The 25,390-nt window shown below is 41.4% G+C and overlaps 1 protein-coding gene and 1 non-coding gene across 5 annotated transcripts in view; both read right to left on the bottom strand.

Annotated features, from left to right (window-relative positions):
* med24 (mediator complex subunit 24) overlaps nucleotides 1–25,390 on the bottom strand; it is a 74,254-nt gene that overhangs the window by 13,368 nt on the left and 35,496 nt on the right. For all 4 annotated transcript variants that reach the window (XM_062958316.1, XM_062958317.1, XM_008113346.3 and 1 more), the window contains exons 12-22: nucleotides 23,458–23,544; nucleotides 22,685–22,796; nucleotides 19,230–19,372; nucleotides 15,124–15,161; nucleotides 13,943–14,025; nucleotides 12,853–13,031; nucleotides 11,972–12,071; nucleotides 11,142–11,317; nucleotides 9,773–10,037; nucleotides 1,409–1,590; nucleotides 286–379 (exon numbers count right to left, since the gene is read on the bottom strand). In XM_062958316.1, coding sequence (XP_062814386.1) covers nucleotides 286–379; nucleotides 1,409–1,590; nucleotides 9,773–10,037; nucleotides 11,142–11,317; nucleotides 11,972–12,071; nucleotides 12,853–13,031; nucleotides 13,943–14,025; nucleotides 15,124–15,161; nucleotides 19,230–19,372; nucleotides 22,685–22,796; nucleotides 23,458–23,544 — 1,459 coding nt within the window. The remainder of the gene's footprint in view (nucleotides 1–285; nucleotides 380–1,408; nucleotides 1,591–9,772; nucleotides 10,038–11,141; nucleotides 11,318–11,971; nucleotides 12,072–12,852; nucleotides 13,032–13,942; nucleotides 14,026–15,123; nucleotides 15,162–19,229; nucleotides 19,373–22,684; nucleotides 22,797–23,457; nucleotides 23,545–25,390) is intronic.
* LOC134292846 (small nucleolar RNA SNORD124) lies at nucleotides 14,577–14,689 on the bottom strand. Its single transcript, XR_009999977.1, has one exon. It is a non-coding gene; the product is annotated as a small nucleolar RNA SNORD124 (small nucleolar RNA).

Here is a 25,390-nt window from a genome sequence, read left to right as displayed (position 1 = left end):
TGAGAATGGCTGAGTATTACTATGCTAAACTACTGCAACCTATCAGATATGATAAGGATATCAGAAGCATATCTCTTTTGCCAAAGCTATCAAACATGTGCAAAGGGAGACTCCAAATCTAAGTCACTATCGTCAAGCACAGAATGCTCCTGGCAAAAGAGTTGTGCTGCTCTCCTCAGTCTATCTCTTCTTCCCTTTGATCAAATTCACTCTGATCAATCCACTGTGCTCTGTTCTTTCTCAAATGTATCCTTACAGAATGATGAAGCAGGAATGACAGCTTACTTCTATATCTTCTCGATGCCTCTTGCGTTGCCAAGCAGACATCTGTCCTCGGTTGTGGGAGGTGTAGGAGCTGGAGGCACACCATACAGACAGCCTGGTGAGAAAAATAGAGGGGAAATATCAGCTCCAGAAGATACACGCGTGAATTACACTGAACCTCCTTGCTTACTCTTACTTGATGTTTGTCCACTGACTACAATTTTCTCAGACAGTACTGACAAAACATAAATCCCACTTCATATTTACTGCAGATGAGTAACCTCCAAATGTTGCCCCTGGGCTGCAAAATTGTTTCTTTTTTGCTGTTTCAGTTTATATGTACTGATGGGTGCTTGTGAAAACATGGCTTTGAAGAGGGACTGAGGTCTTCTAATTCCCAGGCCTCATGCTCTAAAGGTCTAACATCTGAGGTGGAAGATAAAGCTCCTATTTTTTAATCCTAACTAACAAAATTTGCAACTGACATTTTCTATCCTTCCCTGTCTTCTTGTATCTTTTTTAGCCTTCTGGGTACCAACATTTAACATTTTATCATCTGTCAGAGAATGCTTTCATCTCACTTCAAAATAAACTATCATGAAAAAGTATGGACAATCCTGATGAAAAGAGAAATTGCAGAGTTGCTGGAACAAGTCTTCGTTGCTCTGGCACAAAGTTTTCCCTTTCCCATTACAAAGCAAACCATGCAAAAATAAGAAGTTATGCCTGTGCTTCAGTGGTAGCCATGGGGGCCAGGGGCCAATTTCACCTTCAGAAATATCCACATGCTGTACGCTGCAGCAAGCTGGAATACATTATGGCAATTTGTGATAGCATTTTGAGACTGTTGCAAGAAATATTGCAAGAACGTTGTAATATTTGTGGATAATATGGAGTTATGGGGTTCCCTTCAGAAGATAAATAATTTCATGTGACAGTGATGGTTTCTGCATGCCTTTATGGGGCAAATTCCCCCACAAGTCATTTTTAAAATGGCAGGGAGTTGAAGGACCTGAGGTCCATTGGGGGCTTTAGGTGCAACAAAATGGGGGTCCAGGCACTGCAAAGTCCTGATTTACATTAAGTATTACCTTACAGATATCAGTGTTTGGATACAGAATTTGATTTTAGTACTGTCTCTTACTTGGCAAGAGCCTTGCCAGGAGGGTCCATCAACATATGCCACTTGGAGGAGTCTGTGAGGAGATTGGGCAGGATGTGTCCCAGCAGAGTGAGTGTCAATTGCTGCATATCCAGACAAAAAATCGAATAGAGCAACTCCACAGCTCGCATGGCATGTTCTTTTCGTGTCTCTTTCAAGAGTTCCTAAAAGATAAGTGAGAGAACAAATGAGTGGAACTGGGAGGATCCCTTGGAGGTGACACTGGCTCCTTGCCTAATAACATGGCCTAAAATACTGCCTTTAAAAAAATAGAGTGGGTGAGTTATTACCTCTCTGTTTCAGCCCACTTTTCCCCTAACACTTGCTAATAACATGGAGACAAAAACAGGGCCCTTCTGTCTTATAGGACAATCACAAGGATTATTGAAATACAGTAAGTATTTTCTAGGACTCCCAACACAATTTTGTGACAATATGTGGGGGAAGCATATTGTAGTATCTTCTGGAGGACCTAGCAAATTCCTAGAGATATCACTTTTCTCTGTGTGCAACTAAGTGAAATCACGGATATGGACTCCACCATTGCAGGAGTCTTACTGTAAATGTAAAACACTGAAAGCTCTTGTGAAAAGCTATGTACATTACTAAAATCAAAACTATTACCCTGGTTAATTTCAGTATTTCTAACTTGCATTTTAGGCTGGAGCTCAATCAGTCCATACCCACAACCCCAATTATCCATCTTATATGCAATAAATATGCTAAGATCTGCATTGCTATCAAGAAAGAACTCAAGGGCAACCATGCTCAATCACATTTACAGTGCATCTTATAAAGCACTCTGTTTCATCATGCCCAAACAAATATGTATAATAAATTTTGTATTCTACAGACACAACAGTGACAACCTCTTACTCCTGTTCCCTAGAAACCAGCGCTGCTTCTGATCATGGAGCTAATATTTATTAATACTAGTTACCTCAATTAGTAATTTAATTTATTTATATCCTGTCTTTCTCTGAACATGGATCCACTGTGGCATACAATGTTTTAAAAGCATGATACAATTTCAGAAACTCTCAATAGAAATGAAGGGGTCACTGAACCAAAGTGACTCCATTTTGGAATGCCTGTCTGATTGGAACTTAGAAGACCAGTCTCCCCTCTGAATTAAAGATAAAAGTTTGCAACTGGCTGTCTTGCGACAGATAGCAGATGTTCTATGTTTAGCAATAATCAGTTGATTCTGAGAAATTTATGCAATGTATGCAATACATGTACTTTTTGCTGCACCTGTTGAAATATTCTACAGTTCATGATTGGGCAATATCCCGAAGTTGTTTACAACTCAGGAAGTGTTTGTGGTTTTTCCAGTAAAGCCCAGTTCAGAATGGGGAACTAGAAGTTCAGAAAGGGGAACTAGAAATGTAGTAAACAAGTAGGGTATATATTGTCCGGGGCTGATTAGCTCTGGACAGACAGTTTGGATCAGCAACAGCCCGTGTTGCCCTGTCTGTCGGTAGCTACCTAATAAAGGTGTTTTGTCCTCAACTATTTTGGGCTCTTGAATGGTCTCATAGCGGCTTGGCGAACTCGGGTAATGGATAAATGTCTGGGGGACGCCCAAATCACCCCTTACATTTCTGGGGGCTCGTCCGGGATGAAATTATGGGCTTTGTAGTGATGAAATTTTGGGCTTTGTAGTGTTTTTTAGTTGCCAAGGTTCCGTTGTAGCCCACTCGGAGCTGCTCTTGGGAGCAAGGCGTGTCCGCTTCCCCCTTCCGGGGTGCTGCGTACGGTCCGCGCCGAGACGTGCGCACGGCCTCTCAATAGAGGTAAAGACCGGTGGTTCCCTTCGCGGCACCCGAGCGAAGGAAAGGCGTGCTCTCCTCCAAAACAGAAGTTGTGAGACAACCACCGTTGGGAAAGTCGGCCGGCCGCCGCGGGACGGAACGAGAATTAGGCAAGTATACCTCTTAAAACCGCTTGTTGTTTAGCATTGCGGGGAGGGAGAGTTTTAAATTGTAGAAGCAGTTCTGGGTCCCGTAGGAATCCCTTGGGAACCAAGAGAACCCCAAAGGGAAGAGAGCTCTGGGAAAGACCTGCAAGGGGAATCCGACCAGGTCCGGAGGCAGGCCCTAGTAGCAAGACGTGCAAGGATGGTCCGACCACGGTCTGGGGACATACTCCACTAGGAAAATAATCTTTCACGTCCAGTGGGAAAGCGGAGGAAGACCGTTGATCTTCCGGCTGTACGGGCCAGGGTCAAATCCGCGTACCCCAATGGGTGGGAAAGAATCGAAAGGGACAGGAGGGCCAATGACCCCCCTCCGATGTATGTTGAATAACTTTGAGCAATTGAAGGAGTACACAGCCGAGGCAGAAATGGTGCCTTGTTTGGAGGTTTGGATGCTGTGTTTGGTTTGGATTTGTGTTTGGTGGTTTGGATGCTGTATTTGGTTTGTGTTTGTGCTCAGTGCACTGTTTGGAAGTTTGGATGTTGTGGATGTATACCAAGAGAAAGTGTTCCCAGTGAGAGTAGACCCTCAAGGGGATCTGAGTATAGTAAATGGTAGAAACTCATTGAGGCTGTATCAGAACCTGAATGTTTGTACCCTGGAAAAAGGGACTCCAAGAGTTCCAAATTTGAGAAAGATCTACCAGATGGAGCAGGAGCAGAATGAAAGTCCAGTAGCATTTCTAGAAAGGCTCAGGGAAGCATTTGAGGAGTTTTCTCCTTATGATATGGATGATCCTAGTGATCGAGCTGAAGGAAGGATAGTGCTGAAGAGTGTTTTTGCCAGCCAATGTTGGCCGGATATACGGAGAAGGTTACAAAAGGATGCTAGATTGACTCATTTGACTTTGGAGAGGATAATGGAAATAGCAAATCAGGTTTATTTGTCCCGGGAGGCCGTGCAAGCCAAACGGGAAGAGGCAGCGGTGTCTCGTAGGGCCAAGGTTATAGCCGCTGTGTTAGGGCATGAGCTTGGAAAGAATAAATGCGCACGGTGCCACAAGCAAAGGCACTGGGCGGCGGATTGTAAGGTGGATCTTGGAGGAGGACAGAATAGGAAAGTGCAAAATGGAAGTGGAAGTTGGAAAGGAAGGAGACAGAACCGTGGAGCTGTTAACCAGCCCAGTAGGGGTCCGGTTGCAATTGGATTGGTTGATCCTGCATTGGATGAAGCATGGGCTGGTTTTTCTGAGAGAAGATGATGAATTTGAGTTTCCAGGAATATCTATATAAAATGAACAGAAATGGGAGCTGAGGCATTGTGCCCTACAAGAGTGAAAATGCATGATTGTATGAAAATGTATATGGCTGTTATTTGTGTGTGTATGAGAAGAACATAAAGTGCATGACACTATAGCTTATTGGAAGCTTTGCAGGCGGATAATAGAAAGGAATAAAGGCATGCAAGTTGCGTGTGTCGCGTGAGATAGAGTGGCCCTCATTCCCCTTCACTCCCCAGTGACTTTCCGAAGGTTCACTTGATCCTGTTTACACTTTAAGAGGTTAAGAGTTTGTGTATCTGTGTGAGGTTGTGCGAAAGGATCCAGAATGGGTGGAAGAATGTTAGTGTATGGCAGAAAACAATGGGATGACTGGAAGGAATAGAGTTATAGTTACAGGTGGTTCCCAAATGGAAATTGGCATCCTAATGGAAAGGAAAAGGGGAAGGCAAGACCTCCCCTATCCAGACTCAAGGTGTGTTTTGTGAGTTTTGTGGGACCAGTGTGGTTTTGTGTCATTATAACCTAAGATGCTTTGTTTGTTGCGTGTTCTTTGAACAGATAGTAGAGAAGAATGTTTGAGAGGAACTAAGGCTTTGTTATAGCTTTGTTTTGTGATAAAGGTTACAAGGTTTTGGGAAAAAGGCTCAGCCAGTGTTAAGTGCATGGGATTTCGTTTGGAAAAAAAAAGGTCTCCGGAGGTTAGAGGTGGAATGCAAAGAAGCCATTTGCTCCATCCCTACCCCCGGACTAGGAAACAGGTTAGAGAATTCCTGGGAGAGGCAGGGTTTTGTCGTATATGGATTCCGAACTTCGGACTATATGCCAAACCCCTCCACGAGGCTACCAAAGGGAAGTCAGGAGACCCCTTGGCGTGGGGAACTGAACAGCAAGATGCGTTTGAGCAATTGAAGAAAGCTTTGATGTTTGCCCCAGCATTGTATGTATGTATGTATGTATGTAGGAGAACGCAAAGGAGTGGCTGTAGGAGTGTTGACTCAGCCGGTGGCTTATTTGTTTAAGCAATTAGACAATGTGGCCTGTGGATGGCCTTCATGCTTGAGAGCTGTAGCGGCTGCTGCGGTTCTTGTGGAAGAAGTAAACAAGCTGACCTTAGGGCAGCCTGTGATTTTAAAATGTCCCCATGCGGTAGTGACTTTAATGGAACAAAGGGGACACCATTGGCTCACCAATAGCCGAATGCTTAAGTATGAGAGCATGTTGGTAGACAGTCCACAGGTTAAATTGTCAGTGTGTGCCACTTTGAACCCAGCTACCTTGTTACCTGTGGAAGGAGAATTGATGCAGCATGATTGTTTAGAAATAGTGGACAAAGTATATTCAAGTAGGCCAGATCTCAAAGATCTGCCACTTTAGGCTCCGGAATGGGTGCTTTTCACAGATGGGTCAAGTCGTGTGGTTGGTTCCGAAAGGAAAGCGGGGTATGCAGTGGTGAATAGCAATGGGGAAACCCTAGAGGCAAAGGGGTTGCCTCCGGGGACTTCTACACAACGGGCCGAGCTGATTGCTTTGACTGGGGCCCTCCAATTGGCTAAAGGAAAAAGAGTTAATATTTATACTGACTCGAAATATGCCTTCACCACTTTGCATGCCCACGGTGCCATTTATAAGGAAAGGGGACTGCTGACCTCTGCAGGACAGCAGATCAAAAATGCAACAGAAATTTTGCAACTTTTAAATGCAGTATGGGAGCCAAAAGAGATAGCAGTCATGCATTGCAAAGGACATCAGTATGGTGAGGATCAGGTAACACGGGAATCGCCTGGCAGACCAACAAGCTAGGAAAGCAGCAGATGAAAGCACATCAGAAGAAGCAATTTTACAATTGGATGTTACGCCCGTAGTAGAGTCCATGACTTACTCCGCACAAGAGAAGGAGTGGGCCCTAGCAGAAGGGGAAAAATGGAAGGGTAAGGTTTTTATCTTACCCAATGAGAAAATTTATGTCCCAAAAGCTTTGGGATGGAAATTATCAAAGAAATTCGTAGATAAACCCATTTAGGTGCAATTGGAATAGCTTCACTCTTGGAGGGGCAGCTCTGGGTGGATGGCTTGCAGGCCTTGGCCGGAGCTGCTGCCCCAGGATGTGAAATTTGTAAACAACACCCTTTAAATCTTTTGAGTCCTTGGTAGTTGATTTCGCCGAAGATGCCAAGGGTCTGGAGTATTCAGGGTGGATTCCAACCACCGCTGAAAGAGTTGTAGAGGTCAGGCGTGCCTTGTCAAGGGATGCAATCCCTGGGCACGGGATGCTCTACACATTGGGGTGACAATGGCTCAGTCATTTGGTCACCAGGTGGCAGAGGCCCGCGGCCTTTGTTCACCAGGTCCTTGGGTGCCTAGCCCAGGTGGGAGGCACCGCTTGGAAATTGCATTGTAATTGACCCTAATCTTCGGGTAAAAGAATGAACAGGGCTCTGGAAAAAAGTCCAATCTTTGGACAGGTTGTTAACCAACATGTATGAAAGTGGGGGTTTGTCATCTTATGAGTTGTTGTATGGAAGACCCCCTCTGAAAAATTAGATCTCTGCAAGGAGACATACATGAATTGAGAAAACAAGGATTGATAAAAGAAGTCCAAATTTTGGATATGGTGTTAAACAAACTGTATAAATGTACTGAATGCTGCGTTATCCCTTTCCCGGTTACTGCGCTACATGTTTTTCTTACCAGGAGACCAGGGTTGGCTGAAAGATTGGAAGTGTGATACCCTCGGCCCAAGGTGGAAGGGACCACCAGAGGTGTTCGACCACTGCAGGTGGTCCAAATAGCTCTTACTACTGTGAAGTTAAGAGATGTGAAGCCGGGGGTACCAAAAAAAAGGACTACACCACCAAAGACCCTGACATCTGGAAGGTAAACCTGCATAAGGACAATCCACTCAAATTCATACACCCTAAGGGTCAAGCTATCAAGAGCTGCCCTGAAGAGGAGGGGCCCGAAGCTACCTAGAGCTAGCCCCAGAGGTCAGGTTACCTAGAACCGCCTTGAAGAAGGAAGGAGGGTACACTTCCGAGAGTGTCCCAAAAGACCGAATGGACACTGGGTTTTGGGTGTGGGGATTCGTGGGTTGTATTGTATTCTGTTTTTGTGCTCTGTGCTGTAATATTGAGGACAAACACAAGTGTGAAAATGAGGACACAATTATGCTTTTTAATATTGATCATGATGCCGTTGGTGCGGGCACATATGGGTTGGGACAGAAACACGTTCCAACAACTAATTAAAGATATAGTAAAGAAGCAGAGGTTAAAGACTGCTGGATTTGTGCCCATAGCCCTCACTCCCAATATGAGGGTTGGGTCATGAAAGCAGGGCCACTGCTGGATGTATCTGGATGGAAATTGTTCACCCCTTGGACATATGCTGACCAAGAGGGGTTGACTGATTCGGCTCAATTTATGTTGGCCCATGATGATTCTGCACCAACTGCATCAGCTTGTTTGGCAAGATCCAAAGATGGGATCTCAGGAATTGATCATAAGAACTCTCCCCAAGCCACCCTCATAGAGGTAGGAGATTACCCCCATTGTAATCTCTCTCTCCCTGTATACTATGACAACATACACCATAGAGTTGAACAGCCACAACCACAAAGACTGAGAAGGCAAGCTTCCTCGCCAGAGGGTGATGACAAGAAACCACCCTCTCGTCCGGCACGTAATGGGAAAACAAATACGCCCCCTAAGATGTATGTGGTTACGCCCGGGTCGGAGCTGCCTCGTGCAGCAACTCAGCCACCTGCGGCGGGAGGCAAGCCTCCACCACGGCAAGATCTGGTCCGGACACGAGGAAACTTCCCAATGGAATATCAAATTCCTGGTAGGCCAAGGCCCGGCATTTTGCTTGACAACCATGCCATGGGAGGATTGCCTCCGGGGTATTTCTGGATATGTGGGAAGTGGGGAGGTAAAAATCTTACCCCCACTGTGGGTTGGTACTTGCACCATTGGTACCCTAGTCCCCACCAATATTGAGATACACCCGCGAGAGCAGCCCCTGCAGGCATTGGGCAACAGACCGGTGAAACAGGCCTAAAAGAGCTTATGATGAAAAACGTGGCTATGATCCTGATATCTAACTGAGGGAGAAAGATTTAAAACAGGTTCGCTGATTACCTTGTGGATTGGGTGGCTGAGGGACCTCAGCAAAATATTATTTGTCATGTTACAAATCATGATTCTTGCTTTGTTTCTTTTTGCCATGTATCATGTCATGCTTAAAGATAAAATAATGGCGAGACTGATCACTGCTACTTTCACTCAGCACAGAAAAGTTCAACATGTTACATACAGCTGAACACCCTGGAAAAGGGAACCACCCCACTATAATTGGATACCTGTGCAACCAAGAAATTGTCTTTCTTGGTTACATGAAAAAACGGGGGAATGAAGGGGTCACTGAACCAAAGTGACTCCATTTTGGAATGCCTGTCTGATTGGAACTTAGAAGACCAGTCTCCCCTCTGAATTAAAGATAAAAGTTTGCAACTGGCTGTCTTGCGACAGATAGCAGATGTTCTATGTTTAGCAATAATCAGTTGATTCTGAGAAATTTATGCAATGTATGCAATACATGTACTTTTTGCTGCACCTGTTGAAATATTCTACAGTTCATGATTGGGCAATATCCCGAAGTTGTTTACAACTCAGGAAGTGTTTGTGGTTTTTCCAGTAAAGCCCAGTTCAGAATGGGGAACTAGAAGTTCAGAAAGGGGAACTAGAAATGTAGTAAACAAGTAGGGTATATATTGTCCGGGGCTGATTAGCTCTGGACAGACAGTTTGGATCAGCAACAGCCCGTGTTGCCCTGTCTGTCGGTAGCTACCTAATAAAGGTGTTTTGTCCTCAACTATTTTGGGCTCTTGAATGGTCTCATAGCGGCTTGGCGAACTCGGGTAATGGATAAATGTCTGGGGGACGCCCAAATCACCCCTTACAGAAACATTAAAACACAAACTAAATTTCTCTTTAAAAAATAAAATGGCATTAAAAGATTACTTAAAATTGATAAATAAAAACACAAAATAATACATGCAACTACTGGTCACTGACAACCTTATTCCCCATGAATTGGTCTAATCCTCCAAGTTAATGGCCATCATTAGTCCTCACTGCCCCAACGTACCTTGACAAGGTTGTTGCAGAACCAATAGACACCACCCATGTGCAAAAGAGTGTCAAAGATGTGGATGGAGCGGCTGTCCACCCAGCCTTTTTCTAGCACCTTGGAAAAGACACTCATCAGCACCTCTTTAATAGGCTTCTTGGGTGGGAGGAGGTTCCAGTAGGGCATGGGATCTGCTCCAGTGGCCGGAAACTTGATCTGTGCAGCTGTCTGTTGTACAACATCAGCACACATGTGCTCAAGGATCGAACTCATGATCAGTACCCTGGATAAGGGAAAGAGGATGTTTACTGGACTTCTTAAATATCAAAGCTTGCTTGGATGCTGTCAAGTTACTATGCATGTGCCTGTGCATTCAAGTCTCCTGTTGATTTGCGACAACCCCATGAATTCTATAGGGTTCTTTTAAAGGTAAAGGATACTCAAAGGTGATTTTTGTCAGTTCCTCCTTTTGAAATACACCCTACAGCACCCAGTATTAATTGGCAGACTCCCATCCAAGTATTAAATAGTGGTGTGTCTGTTTACCTCCCAAGATCAGACAGGATCTCATGCCTTTAGGATATTTTACAGTCCCCAAATTTATAATCAGATTCAATAAGAAAAAATCCTTGGGCAAACAGGGCCTACAACTTTTGGGTTTCCTTCCTGGATGAAGACAGGAATGGGTAGTGGTCCAATTCCAGTCTTCATTGACTGTTTTGCTGATCTATCTCAAGTCAGTGGTTCTCAACCTGGGAGTCCCCAGGTGTTTTGGCCTACAACACCCAGAAATCCCAGCCAGTTTACCAGCTATTAGGATTTCTGGGAGTTGAAGACCAAAACATCTAGGGACCCACAGGTTGAGAACCTCTGTCTTAAGTGGACATTTGTGGTCCTTATTGCTAGACTACATTTCAAGGTATCCATAATTATAAACTATATAAGCTAAGGATGAAAGGACCTGCAGTTCACCCACATCTGAAGGGACATAGCTGCCCACATCAGTTTAAACCTTTTCTCATTCAACAAGATGCCTGGACTTTACAATTACCATATTTACTCGATTCTAATGCTCACCTTTGCATTAGATTTGCGTAATCTGGTAAATGCCTTTTTGGGTTTCAGGGTTTTGAAAATTGAGGTGCGCAATAGATTTGATGGCACATTGTGACTTGAATAAATATGGAGTATAATTGGTCTCTTCTGCCCTTCCTATGAGAGTTGTCTTAGGACATCACAATCATGCAAATAGTGGATGCACAGGAACTAGAAAATGGAGCAGAATGTAACCAGGCTAGTCAGCAGTGCAACTGTAGCCTTTGCTCCACATTTTGTACCCCTATACCTATCTCATTGCATCTGGACAGGCTACATATAGGATACCCACCTTTCACTGTAGAACTGAAGGGTGTTCTCACCATACAGGGGTGTTCCCAACTGTCTGATCATCTGCAATGACTTTTCCCTCTCATCCAAGCCCAACATGCGGACATGGGCCACTAGCCAGGCCACTGCACATACAGCCATGCTGCACACTTTGCCCTTGATGTTATCTGTGATTTTCTAGGGAAGTGAAGGGAAGAGAGCAAATAGGTAACTATAGAGTTTTACAAAGAATATGAATATATATATATATATATATATATATATATATATACATACATATACACATACATACATACATACACACACACACACACACACACACACACATACTTTGAAACAGAGAAGAAAACTGAAACTGGGACAGGCTTTTATTTTTGTTGTCCTGACTTAGACTATGTCAACTGACATGAGTGTGGACAAACTGGGAAACATAAAGCTTTGCTGGAGATGGCTCAATATGAAAACCTAGCTATTTCATTCTACATGCCAGAAATCTACAAGTTTAGCCCAATCTTTAGTGGACATATCATGCCCCTTTAAAATTTTTGTTGGAAACACAGTGGAGTGAGCATATCCATTATACACAATGACACAGTAAAATGGCAATGTCAAGGTTTCCTTTTCTTGAATTCTTGTTAATATTTTCAAGCTACAGATGGGTGAATTTGTGGCCGCAAAATCCATGGATATGCAACCTGCCCTAGTTTGATACAGGACCACATTAGTTCAATATTATGGTTATTCTGAGTACACCCAGTTCTTCAAAGGCCAATAGTGTCCAATTTTAATGTTCACAGGCTCACTAGAAAAGGGACCTCTTGGACTGAATACCTGGACTGATTCAAAGGTGAGAACTCCATTCTCCCAGGCATTCAGGATCTCCAGGATGGCTGCAGAGATGCTCATACATGCTTCTTGCCATTTCATCTGTCTATTGTGATGGAGGCAAAGAATAAAAACAGGAAACCTGGTCAGGAACCCAGTCCATCATTAGGCATTATTTTCCACCTTGCTTCTAAAATCTCAGTCTAGAATTGTATGAGGGAAGGAGGAAGGAGGACAGGATAATGTTTGCTAAGAACGGTGCTGAAATCAGATGCTAGAAGTGAGTAGTTGCAAATAGCTACTTCTTTGTAATTAGTTCTCTCTTCCATTAACTAAATTACAACTACAATATAACTGTAATACAAAGACAAACAACAGGCAGAGTATCCATCATCTGGAAATCCACATTTCATAATACTCCAAAATTCAGTATTGTCCTCATGCTGAGAGTGACAATTTTGTTATTGATGCTTCAATGTATCCAATGTATAGACTTGCGTCCCATTTTCATGATATTTCCTTATGTATAAAATATGCATATATTCCAAATTATATTTTTTTAAAATACAAAATCTGAAATACTTCTGGTCTCAAGCATTTTGGATGATATTGAACCTGTAATAGATGCCAAATTCAGAGAATGAAAGGTTCCAGTATCCCCTTCCTGAATAAGAAAAAACAGAATTGCAGATCTCCTTGGCTCAAAATGCAACTTATCTGTAGCTAGCACTATATTCTTCCTAGAATCACATTTAAACAACGGAATGCCCAAGAAATTTATGACTCCAAACACAACAGAATGGAAACAGAAGAGAATGAACAGAAGCATGTGCTTTTTTAAAAGGACAGTTTCTGGGTCGACATCTCGCAATAATTCAGCTACTTACACCAACTTCATTTCGGAGGAATTGTTAAGCAAAGCCACTAAGGATTCCACTTTGGTGGAATCAGGCCGAAAGCAAGGATGGTCAGGATTGAGGATCTTCCCTTCTTCTGGCATGCAGTTCTGCATCCAGATCTCAAAGAAAGGCACTTCCCCTGGAGGACCAGCTTCCGAAAGGATCACCTGAGGGAAAAGCAGTCAAGAAAACATTCAACCATGACTATTGGGAGGGGGCCGGACTATAGATTGAAAAAAAAAAAAACGGCCGTATTTTGGGGACCCCTACTCTAGATTCTCCAGCATGACTTGAGGAAGTTGACCGTAATAACACTAGAGGACCTAGAGATTTCTAGAGAGAATATTTTAAATCAAATCTGTGGATAATCAAATCCACTAAAGTAAAAACTGCAAAGGTGGAGAGACACCTATACTATGGTCTGTCAAAACAGTTTGGGAGAGAAGGGGGAAAATGATCTAGATGTGGAGATGAAGGGAAAAAAGCTTCGAGATTCACCTATACATACAAGTTTCTACAAATTACCACACATTGTCAGGCTAATTTGGGATAACACGTATGAGGCAATTCCGCTTTGTTGGTCTGCAAAAACTGCACTGCCAGTTTTTTATTGCTCATAATATCTTATTATGTATTTAGAACCGTTACTTTGCTATAGCACTGGATGTCCCTTCAAGAAATCTGTCTGGACAAATGACTCATAGAATAACAATAAATAAACAGTACGCCTTTCAAGTACAAGTAGTAATTCTTGGATTTTTTTTTAACAAGACATGCCTCAAGTAAGCCGTTCTTTCTCAGCCTCAATCTTTTCCTCTGCAGTGCTGATAATACTCAAGCTGATTTATTTCACAGAGTTGCTGTCAGGAATTGAGCTGCATTACGCACATAAAGTACTACAAACACTTTAAAAAACTATTCAAGGCTTTAGTATTAGAGTGATAGTTCTTGATCTTGTTGCAGAAAAGTATTCTGCATAAACTCAGAAATAAATGCCTTTTATTTATGTGTCTGAGGACATAATCTGAGTCCTTATCTCTCACTGCTGCCTCTTCCCTGTAACACAGAAGATCCTTACCTCAGAGCCATATGTCTGAGCAACATGACACAGCATAAGGAAGGAGATATCAAAGAGAAGTGCTCTGACTGAAGCTGCTTTGGCTGAAAAAAGGAAGAAGCCAATTTATAACAATTCCTCTTATAGAACAAAAAAAAGTGTATGTTTTATTATAACCGTTAATCATGTTTGATATAAAAGGTGCTTTGTAATAGTCTTGTTCATTCTACCAACACTACCATGACTAGAATTGTGGATAAATGCTCTGTGCAAGCTCACCAATAACATTTTTGTGCCAGTAATCTTCCACATAAAAAACTGAATTCTAGAACCCAAATTTTGAGTGAGACAAATATTTCAGAAGAAATGCTTGCTTCCAGAGACTTCAGGCCTATGTTCTCTCACACATTTTTATGCCCAATCTTATGGACACACACTGACACAAATCTATTAGTATAATTTATTGTCTTTCTTGATGCTAAAGGGAAGACAGTTTAACATAATATGTTATTAAAAGCTGACTTTGTACCCTTTTTAAAGCTCCAAATGTTTTATCAGATCTTTGTGGAAATGATTAAGAATGTTTAAGCCCTCCAAACCTCTAGAGAAATGAAGAATAATATAAAAAGTCTCAAAATCTGGGAGCTTTTCTCCCACAGTCCAGTGGAAGGTCAGAGAGCCATTTGCGTGTTCAATCACATGCAAATATATTCAGAATCCTTATCTTGGTGTGAGTGGGATGCAAACATCATTCCTTCCAAAGGAGTTGAGCAAAATGGGTGCTCAGAGGCAAAGAGCTCCATTGGCTCAGTTGGGAATGGAGGCTAGAAAGCAGGCTCACAGCTGCAGGTTAACTCTTTGCCTCCCAAAATTGAGATCCCCACCCAACAGCACAAAGTCACTATTCTCAGGGGCAGGGGGGAAAGGGAGGATGCACGTGGTAACCAAAAAGACAAAGAGACCCCAGTCATAACTTGAATATCCCCCTTGTTGCATCAGGAATGCCAGGCCAGTGCTGCCTACGCTGCCAGGCACCATGGCTCAATTTCGACTCTTCTTCATGAGCTTCCCCCCTCTCCCACCCCCAACCTCCACAGATCTTCCAACTTAAGCCTTAAAAACTAAAGTCACAGGGGGAGTCATTGCAGCAGTTGCCTTTCAAAATAAAACTCCCCAAAGAGTTCAGAAGACAAGGGACTTACAGCCTTCACCACTGATGTGTTTGGTAAATTCATTGAGCCTAATATGAGAAGGAAAGGAAAACAAAAGAGAAACAGTTAAGGATGCTTTTGTATAATCGGATCTCTTAAATAAGCTAACATTTTGATAATTTTCATGTGTGATGTGCAAGACAGTTCAAAAATATTTACTCCCATTTTGCAGATAAGGAAAAGCCGTGGCCAAAAGACCCAGGACTTGAAAGTGCAACTCAGACACAATGGGAATTTGGGCACTGCTCCAACAAAGTGATCCCCTGCTCTTTGAGTTAATCTGATCCAGACACAACCTTCTTAGCTAATCCCTGCCTCCCATCTTCTTCTTTTAGTCTGGCTCCCCACCACCCCCATTTTTTTCTCAATTCAGATTTTCATGCATAAGCCTTACTATCCAGGCAATTCACCCTTTTGCTCAGGATGCTCCCATAAAAGGAAATGTGTTAAAGTTACACATAAAACATCCAACATGCAGTGCTACAACACTTTCAAGTCTTTAACAAAAAAAAAACCTATATGCAACCCAAGCACCTTGATTCATTTACTAGGATAGTGGAGAGGGTAGATTGGGAAGTCTCCACTGCCAGCCACACTCAAGATCATACAGTGTCACCTTTATGAAAGACACATTGCACAGCCACAATTTCATACTACATCTCTCATGTTTTCATCTTTTTTGGAAGAATGCAATAGCTTTACTTAGACCAGAGTCTTGTGACAGAAAAATACATCACCACATGACTTCCAGTCCCCCTCCCCATTTCCTTCTCCTAGCACGAGACAGCAAAACAAATCTGCTTTTCCCTTAAAGGAGAAATGGCTGCTTATTGCAGAGGGCAAGAGAAGAGGTCCTCATGTTGCCTGATTTGCTCAAGAACAAAGTCTGAGCATGCTTGTAAATAGCCATTTGTGAGAGGTTTAATAGCTCTAGGAGTGGCCATCTAATAGATGCTTCAGTGAAGCAAAGACAGAAATGCGTTTAGAAAGGATGCAGCAGTCTCCCCTGTAACTAGCAAGAGGTGGGTGGATGGGAGAATGGAGGCAAGAAAAGCTACTCTTCTCTCTTGGGCCGGAATGAGAAATGCAAGTGAGTATACAGCTAAGAGAGAGTAAGCACCTACATTCCATTAGCACTGGACAGAAGAGCTTACAATCTTGAAAGTTTGGAGCTAAGGCTAGAGAGTGAAATGCGAGGGGAGATGTCTGGATTCCACAGAAAGCAACAGCTCAATATTTCATCCATCATCTCTCTCTGATTAGGCATAAATCAAACAAACAATGTCAGCAGACTGCAAATCTTCCTGCCTCCACTCTACTTCTTTGACTATCATTTGCAGCAGAGAGAAACTAACTATACACAGGTTTTTTGTTTCTGCTTCACTTTAGAGACGAGAGTGAAATCTCAAGAGGCTTCTATTTTCAGCAGCAGCCACATAGCTCTTGCTATGGCTCAAATCAACCAAAAGTACCTCTTGTACTTGGGCCACAGCTTAACTGAATAAACAACCAAACCATGGTTGGAATAAGGCAGGATATGCATATGCTTCCTTTTGAAAGAAGCATGATTCCCTACTCTTGTCTCTTTGACCAGGTATCAAGGGTCCTTGCCACTTGCCAATTAATCTGGATTCTCTCTGAGATCCCATTATCAACTTTTGTCCAATGACTACTCCAAGTCATGATGATGGTTAGACCAGACAGTCAGATCAACACTTCACTCAAACATTCTCAAGTACTGGAATCTCAGGACATTTACGTGCCAAATGAAGAGTCTCTCTGGTACTCTTTGGGCTATTTTATGTACAATCATAGATATAGATACACACATCTTTCCTTTAGACATGTAAGCACAGACATCTAGATATCTAAGGTAAAGGTTTTCCCCTGACATTAATGTCCAACTCTGGGAATGGTGCTCATCTCCATTTCTAAGCAGAAGAGCCAGCATTGTCCATAGACACCTCCAAGGTCATGTGGCCGGCATGACTGCATGGAGCGCTGTTACCTTCCTGCCAGAGCGGTACCTATTGATCTACTCACATTTGCATGTTTTCAAACTTCTAGGTTGGCAGAAGCTGGGGCTAACATCGGGAGTTCACTCCGTTCCCCGGATTCGAACCTGCGACCTTTTGGTCCGCAAGTTCAGCAGCTTAGTGCTTTAACACGCTGCACCACTGGGAGTTCCATGTAGATATCTAAGCTCTGAGTATTCACTACATTACAGAGGAGCCTCTATATCTACCGTTTCTGCACCCACAGATTCTGCATCAACCAAATGTTGCTCCAAAATATTTTTTAATTCATAAAGCAAACTTTCAATAATGAAAACAGAGCAGAACATTATCAAACTTAACTTATGCATCTATTTTCATCATTATCCTCCTTACATTCTAGCATATTTTTCAGTATTTATTATTTATTGTTTTAAGAATACTTCTTCATCTGTTCAGCACCTAGATTGTAACAGCATTCATTACAAGCTTAATAAGGTATCTATCTATCTATTTTATCACAACTTTCCCAGAATTAGGATACACCCACATAGTAGGGCAGTTTGTCTGCGTATTAGCCTATCAGGAACAGCCTAGTTGTCTGACACATCAATCTTCCTCAGTGAATACATGCCACAAAGGTAATCTAATCTGGGGCTATTTATTTTCACTTTAGCTTCCTCCAAGTTTATCAGTTCTTCAATCAAAACAAACAACTATGTGTTGCTTATACTTATCCAATCAAAGCAAAGACCTTTGTCTTTGACTCCAACCATTGTAAGCAAGAGTCTTTTAGCTGCATGCCATCTTGATTACATCAACCTGTGAACTAGCTTGGAAGGTTACCCTTTCTACTGGACGTCTGCTAAGGCTTATAATAGGCCACCTCTGCTCATGTTTCACAAGATGAGGCTAGAAGCACTGACAGTCATATTTCTTATCTTGTTTACATTCCAGTAAGCATTTTCCTAATTGTTGATACATACACAGACACTTACAGATCTCTTACAGACTCTCGTAAATTTAGCTTCATGTATTACATCTTCTACGATATATTTTATAGGATATACTAAGTCACACTTTGTACTTTAAAGGTTACAGTTAACAACTAAGTATTCTGGCCTGTTAACACTTTACTCTTGTCTGCATGTAAGCCAGTCAGCCATAGATAATCAGAAATATAAGGAACTATGTTTACTTTCAAACTGCTTTATGTCCTGCACTGGAATAAAGGTAGGATATAAATCAAATGAATTAATGATGATGGTTCAAACTTTGCAAAGAAACCAGTAATTGGAAACTAGCTATGGCTTCATATTATGACTTGTGTGGATGACATTAACTAGCTTCATAATGTCAACAGAACAGAAAACTATGGCTATCTATAGTTCCTTGGTTTGCTTACTTGCTTGTATGCAAGGAAGAGTGAAAGGAGAGACCAAAGCAGCACAAAGCTCAGGCATATCCCAGAGGCTTACTTCACTAACTGATTGGTCAGATTAGGCGACGCTCTGAATCCTAGTTCCTTACTGGTAAAATCAAAATGCTTATAACCTGCCTCACTGTGTTTGAGGGAGTGGGAAGAACAGGAGATCAGAGTAAAAATAAGAAGGGCACTATTTGTACATTCTATTAATGTTTAAATGATTAATAACAGGGAGTACTTTCCTCAACCTCCTTCAGCCTTCTCTATTGGTCCCTCTTCCAAATGTGCCTGGAAGGTAAGGTGACGGATGCAAGCTCCAAAGAAATCCCTACATAGATGTAGGTACCGTAAGGAGGCCAAGAAGAAATATAAATAAACAACGTATATCAAAAATATAAAGCTAATACATGGATAGCAAAATTTCAGACTTTGCGAAACTAAAATTTCATTCCACAAAATTCAAAGAGTGTGAAAATGGCTTTGCAATGTATGCTTCAATCCTGTTTTTATTAAGGGGAAAACATTGGACAGTTGTGTGCTCAAGCACTGGGGTGGAAAAACACACATCTTCAATAAAGATTTTGTAATTAAGATTTTTACATTCCAGCTCCAAGAACTATTTAACTCTCTCCTATATATACATACATACATACATACACAAATACATACACACTCACTTGATGAATTTCCGAGCAAAGGATTTCAGCTTTCCTGTAGCTGCTGCAGCTGCCAACAAGAGATCCAGGCTCTTCCCAGACAGCATATGTCCCAAAACGCCCAGCAGCCCTTCTGGGGATTTTGAGTGGTCTGAATCCATTGTCTGTGGTGGCAGAAAAATATGTAAAGAGGAAAATGTTGTGGAGGAAGATTTCTGATTTGTAGCCATTCCAACAGAACATAAGCTGTGGATTTTTGTAAGAGAGGCTACTTCCTGCTTCCTTAACAAGATGGCCGCTAGCATTTCTAAGCACTCAGCAACCACATAATACATTATCCAGCAAATAACATCTTTTTCCCCAACTGCCATTCCAGACTATTATCAGGAAGCTCTGAATGTCTTTCACTGTTATTATTTACATACCACAAATATTTGTTACTTGACGTCTGTTTCTGCTTTTCTTTGCTTCATTCTTAAGATCTGATGGTCATATTTTACGGTACACTTGGATTTAATTAATTAATTAATTAATTTAATTTAATTAATTAATTAATTAATTAAAGTTAATTAATCAATAGAGAGCTGTTGCATGGAGAGAACCTGCCTAAGGCTGGAAGTGCACATCTGATGATCTTCTGAGCACTTCCATCCTTTTCTTATGTGTGTAATAATTATTCCATGTCCCTTGCAAAATTTTAAACATTCTGCTTCAAATTGATCAAAGACATACTAGGTGAGGTACAAATATATATGAATCAATTATTTGACAAAAAGAGAAAGAGACCTGATTGCTAAAAGAATCCACGTTTTGTCCAATAATGGAAAAAGAATTAGGATAGAAACCTATAACTGGCTCCATTATTGCATCACATCACAGTGATAGTGTAGTAGGGAAAGTAATACAAAACAGTACCACCAACAACATTGGTTGGTTATCTCTGTTGCAGTGCATACTTCACATGGTTTGACCCTATGAAGACTTATCAGAGTTCAATGTAATACAGTAGAGTCTCGCTAATCCAACATAAACGAGCCAGTAGAATGTTGGATAAGCGAAAATGTTGGGTAATAAAGAGGGATTAAGGAAAAGCCTATTAAATGTCAAATTACTCATGATTTTACAAATTAAGCGCCAAAGCTTCACGTTTTACAACAAATCGATAGAAAAAGCATTTCAATACACAATAACATTAGGTAGTAATTACTGTATTTACGAATTTAGCACCAAAACATCGCAATGTATTGAAAACATTGACTACAAAAACAGACTCCTAAAAGACATTGGAAAGTACAGAACATTAGATAAGTGAAAATTGGATAAGCGAGACTCTACTGTAGTGAAAAGATGTGAAGATACTGTGACAAGGCTATCCTCATTCATTTCCATTAAAACCAGCAACTCCTAGAAACATTCCATCACTGCATCCTACACACATTAAATGGGAATTCTCATGCAGTATACACAAGCGGAGGGATTGATGAAGGTTTAGTGTACTGCTAAATCATGTAGGTGAGATGTAATTTTCAAAATAAGAGATCGCTTATTACCAGTATGTTTACAGCGGCTGATTTAAGAGTTACAAGTGTTAAGACATGAATGCTTGCTTGGCATGGCAGGTTGTGGGAGAGACAAAGCACTGGACAACTTGGTTGCTGGGTGTTGGTTGCATGTCAACAGGTTGATTGGCTGAGGATGTAAGGATTGCAGATGCATGTCACAGTGTGTATGGTATCAGGATATGCATCAGTAATTGTATGACGCTGATTACAAGGAAACGTCTCTACTCCTTCATCGATTATATAGCAAGGAAAGGGCTAGTGGGGGAGAGGGAGATTTGTACACAGTTCCTCTCTCTGGTTCCACCACCAGTCTCCAGGAACCTAACTGCTATTATGGCAGATAGTGCTGCTGGCCTGACTCAGGACAACCACTGCTAGGATTTCAGCATTCCGCTCCAGAAGAACTACTCAAAAGTGACTTGGGAATTACCAACTCCATCAATGATCAATTGTGACCTTACTGATATCATCCATGAAGACAGAATTGTTTCCCTCCTACAGTGACAGCAACACTGCTATTGTGGCAAACCCAACCAATTTGTCCAATGCTTTGTCTCTCCCAGTTGTTCAGGGATCAGTTTATGTTGATTTGGCCTAAGGACACAAACAGACTGCTTGCACTAATTCATTCAGCCCAATGGTTCTCAACCTGTGGGTCGCCAGGTGTTTTGGCCTACAACTCCAGCTGTTAGGATTTTTGGGAGTCAACTCAAAACATCTGGGGACCCACAAGTTGAGAACCACTGATCTAGACACATGTTGATCCATCTTTGGTATGCCACTCATAAGGATAGTGTGATGAATTTACTATCTTTACATGCCTGCTACTCTTAAGGAGTCACGGCAAGTACCTTTTACCAGCTTCAGTTGCTACGCTACCTGAAGCTGTTCTTGAACTAGATAGTGATCCAGAAACTGATAACCTTAACCTTAAGGACGGTCCAGAAACCACAGCTAGTTCAGAATGCTAGTAGCACACAGCACCTTCACTGAATGTGCAAACCTTCTCAATGAAACCTAGCATATCAAGAATTTTATACTTCTGGATAATACCACTGTTATATTAGATGTTAGGCATAATTTTATATCAGATTAAGGGCAATTTAGGCCCACCCTGGAACCTACTACAGGCTGTATCCATCCTTCCCAATAAAACTAAAGGTAACCAGATGTTCACTAACATTGTCTCCCCTTTTGAGGAACTAAAACTGGTGGAGAGGAAGAAGCACTGTGTTTCCTGTAGACCCCATGTTTTTGTTTAGAAATTCAGTGGAGATTCAAAAGCAAAAACAGAAATAAGAGGGCATTGTATGTCATCTGTGTGTTGCCTATCCCCATCTTATCCTAAATGTTTGATTAATGCTGTACATTGCTTTGAGATGTTTATGTGTAAGGAATTTATAAATACACATCAATAAATCATGTCTGAACAACAAGGCACTAATAAAAATTGATCAACAAGCCAGAATTAGTTTCAACAGGGCTTGCAAATCATACTGCGTCAACTATGCTTTGGCATGGTAGCTGAATGGAAAAATCCTAATTACACCAACTGTTCTACCTAAAAAAAAAAGGATGCTGCTGCACCATGGAGACAAGAAGAAAGTGCTAAGCTGAATACTAAAATGATAGGGTAAAAAGGCATGAAACTCACTTGTTAGCAACAGAAAAGTTCTCTTCCCACCAAACTTAATCTCACAACAATGCTTTGAGATGTTCTGCGTTTTTTTGAGAGAAGGCTAAAAACACACTTGAGAACATTCTTCCTATTTCCATCCAAATATAAAATACACTAAAAAATACAACTGAGTTCATTACTTCCAGGTAAGCTTATATATAATCAAAAGCCTTAGTAGCAGTGAAAGGTTAACTGTTTTTCTATGCACAGGATGATATCACTAACATAAGACCTACTTTTAGGATATTGGTGACAGTAGGTTCTGCCCGCAGGATAAGACTTGGGTTGGGCTGGATATTAGCATTCTCCGCAGATTTTAAGCGTGGGGCATGTTCTCGATCAGCAGTCCTGGGTAAAGTGGAAAAAAACCATCTAAGTTAAAATGAAAATGTCTTAAGAATGAAGTTTTACCAGGGCCATAATAATACATTCAAATTAATCAGCTTGAACTCTTGTTTGCTCTGTGAGAAACAGAATCATATCTCTGAAATTTGGGAGCTGTACATATGATATGATGACAAGGCTATATATTTAATCTTGACTTTAAGGTGTGAACTTATCCATAGTTGATGTCTCCACAGTCTTAAAGGCAATGTGATTGATCACTTCACAGGCATAAAACAATGTATTAATAATATAAGAATAATTATATCCTCCAAATAGTCCTCCAAGAGTCCTCCAAATACTGGGGGGAAATTGAAATGAATTTGTTGAAACAACATCCCACCAGTACCAATACACTTTAAAATTTAAATAAAACCATATATTTATAGAAAAACACTTTGATGGGGAAATAGGTCGCCACTATATAATAACAGGACAAAGATATGTTGTCGAAAGCTTTCATGGCTGGAATCACTAGGTTGCTATGAGTTTTCCGGGCTGTAGGCCATGTTCCAGAAGCATTCGCTCTTGACATATCGCCCACATCTATGGTAGGCATCCTCTGAGGATCTTTTTTACTGATCCCTGTTGATACACTTTTTAGACAAAGCTAAATAAAGCATACCTTTTGTCTGTAAGGTTATTCATGTTGGGTTCAGAGAGCAGACCTTGTTTGCTACATTCCTGAAGGAGGAGACTTATGCAATCACAGCTGGAAAGCAAGGAAATATGTGTATGAATACTAGAATGAAAAACAGCATATAAGGAGGGGCAAGCATGATCATACTGGACATTTAAGAAAAGAACACTACACGGAAAATAGTGATCACTCAGACACCCAAACAAGGTATGTTTTCAAAGTAGAATTCACTCCCTAGGCCGGTCATGTCATCTTAACCTTGTTATTACTACCTTGGGAATACTTAGTATAGATGGGTAGAATATAAACAGGTTCTTTGCTTTCTTAACAATTAGAAGCTGGAAATTATATATAACAAAATTGCTGCCATCCCATTTTTATCCCATATCCGCAAAGGAAATATCATTGAATTTAGTGTGAAAACAGGAAACCATAGATAATAATGAATCCTACTGAAAGAAACGAAAACCACATTTCCAGATTTATTTATCCTGTCAGAAGCGAATTGAGAATAGTTATAACGTATAGAAAAACACAAAGTTAAAAACTTGGTATTATACTAGATTTCCTTTGACCAGAAGCTGGCTGGTGCCTCTGGCTGTTGCTGTAAGAAGGTCCTCCATTGTACATGTGGAAGGGCCACATGTGGGGCTATTCTCAGAAGGACAAAAATGAGAGGCTGTTGTCTCCTGGGCTGAATTGCATAAACTATTGCTTATTCATGACAGTACGCTCCCACCATCTTACAACAGTGGGAGATGGCACCGAGGATATAACCCAGACCTCCTATTTGTGAGTGACAACATTGTGCAGCAATGCACCAAATCAGTGGGACCACCAATACCAAACACACAGCATCGGCCGATAATATGCCAATTGTTTCCAATGATAAGGGCTCAGGAAATTCAATTTAAAAGACTCAACTTCAGAAAGGCAGATTTTTTAAAATTCTTAGATATGTGAGATGACAAGATCATATCGGTCACCCCAATCCCCGAGAAATACGAGCGCTTTATCAAAATGTTTCCAGAGAACTGCACTGGGAGACCTTGAAAAGTCCTATAGAAGAATTGCCATTGTGACTCTATTATTATGCCCAGCAGAAGCATATCACAAAAAATGCCTGAGGAACTCAGAAAATTCCCATAGAGGGCATAATTTGTCAGATGCTACAACAGCAGTTACATACAGGAGCAAGTCTGTTTTGTAAACATAACACATTTTCATGGTCTTGCTTGTTTTGCATAGACTACACTTCTCTTATCAGCTATCTGGAAAAGGACTGCAACCAGAGGAAATCCTGCTCAGACCTTATGAGGGCTTCCGGACCACACATTTTCAAGGTTATCAGTTGCATAGGCACCTATCACACTTATTTATTTTACAAAATGAAAATGAAAGTCAGGATGTTTACAATGTTGACATCCTTGACAGGCAGCTTGTTCTGTATGTAGTACTAACTGATATTTGGCCCTGGTTAAAGGATTGCATATGAGAAAGAAGCAGCCAGGTTTAGCATAACAGAACAAAGAGTTCAAAGCTGAACATAAGAAAACTTAGCATGTTATTTTATGCAAGAGCAATGCTAACCCCTTCACCGTTTGGGGAGGTTTGGTCCTAATCTATCATGCAGAACAAACAGTTCTAGTTGCGACCACGTCAGCAGCAAACCTGAGCATGATGGACTCTGTTTACAAGGCTATCCATCGTTGCTGGCCCTTCCCCAGATTCAATAATCTCTGATGTTCCATGCCACAGAAGAGGGAAAGTAACCGTGATTTGCCTTTAAAAATCCTCATTTCAGAAAAAGATGGCACAGACGTCTGTTTTTCAGATGAACATACTGGCCAGTCTGAGGAGAAATGTAAGCAATGTAGTCCCAGGACTACAAATTCCTATTTCTGCTAAATCACAAATA

Source organism: Anolis carolinensis, chromosome 6 (genome assembly GCF_035594765.1).
Source record: "Anolis carolinensis isolate JA03-04 chromosome 6, rAnoCar3.1.pri, whole genome shotgun sequence".
In the NCBI taxonomy this organism is placed as follows: Eukaryota; Metazoa; Chordata; class Lepidosauria; order Squamata; family Dactyloidae; genus Anolis; species Anolis carolinensis.
Note: the sequence above shows the minus strand (reverse complement) of the source record. Positions and strands in the feature narration are given on the sequence as shown.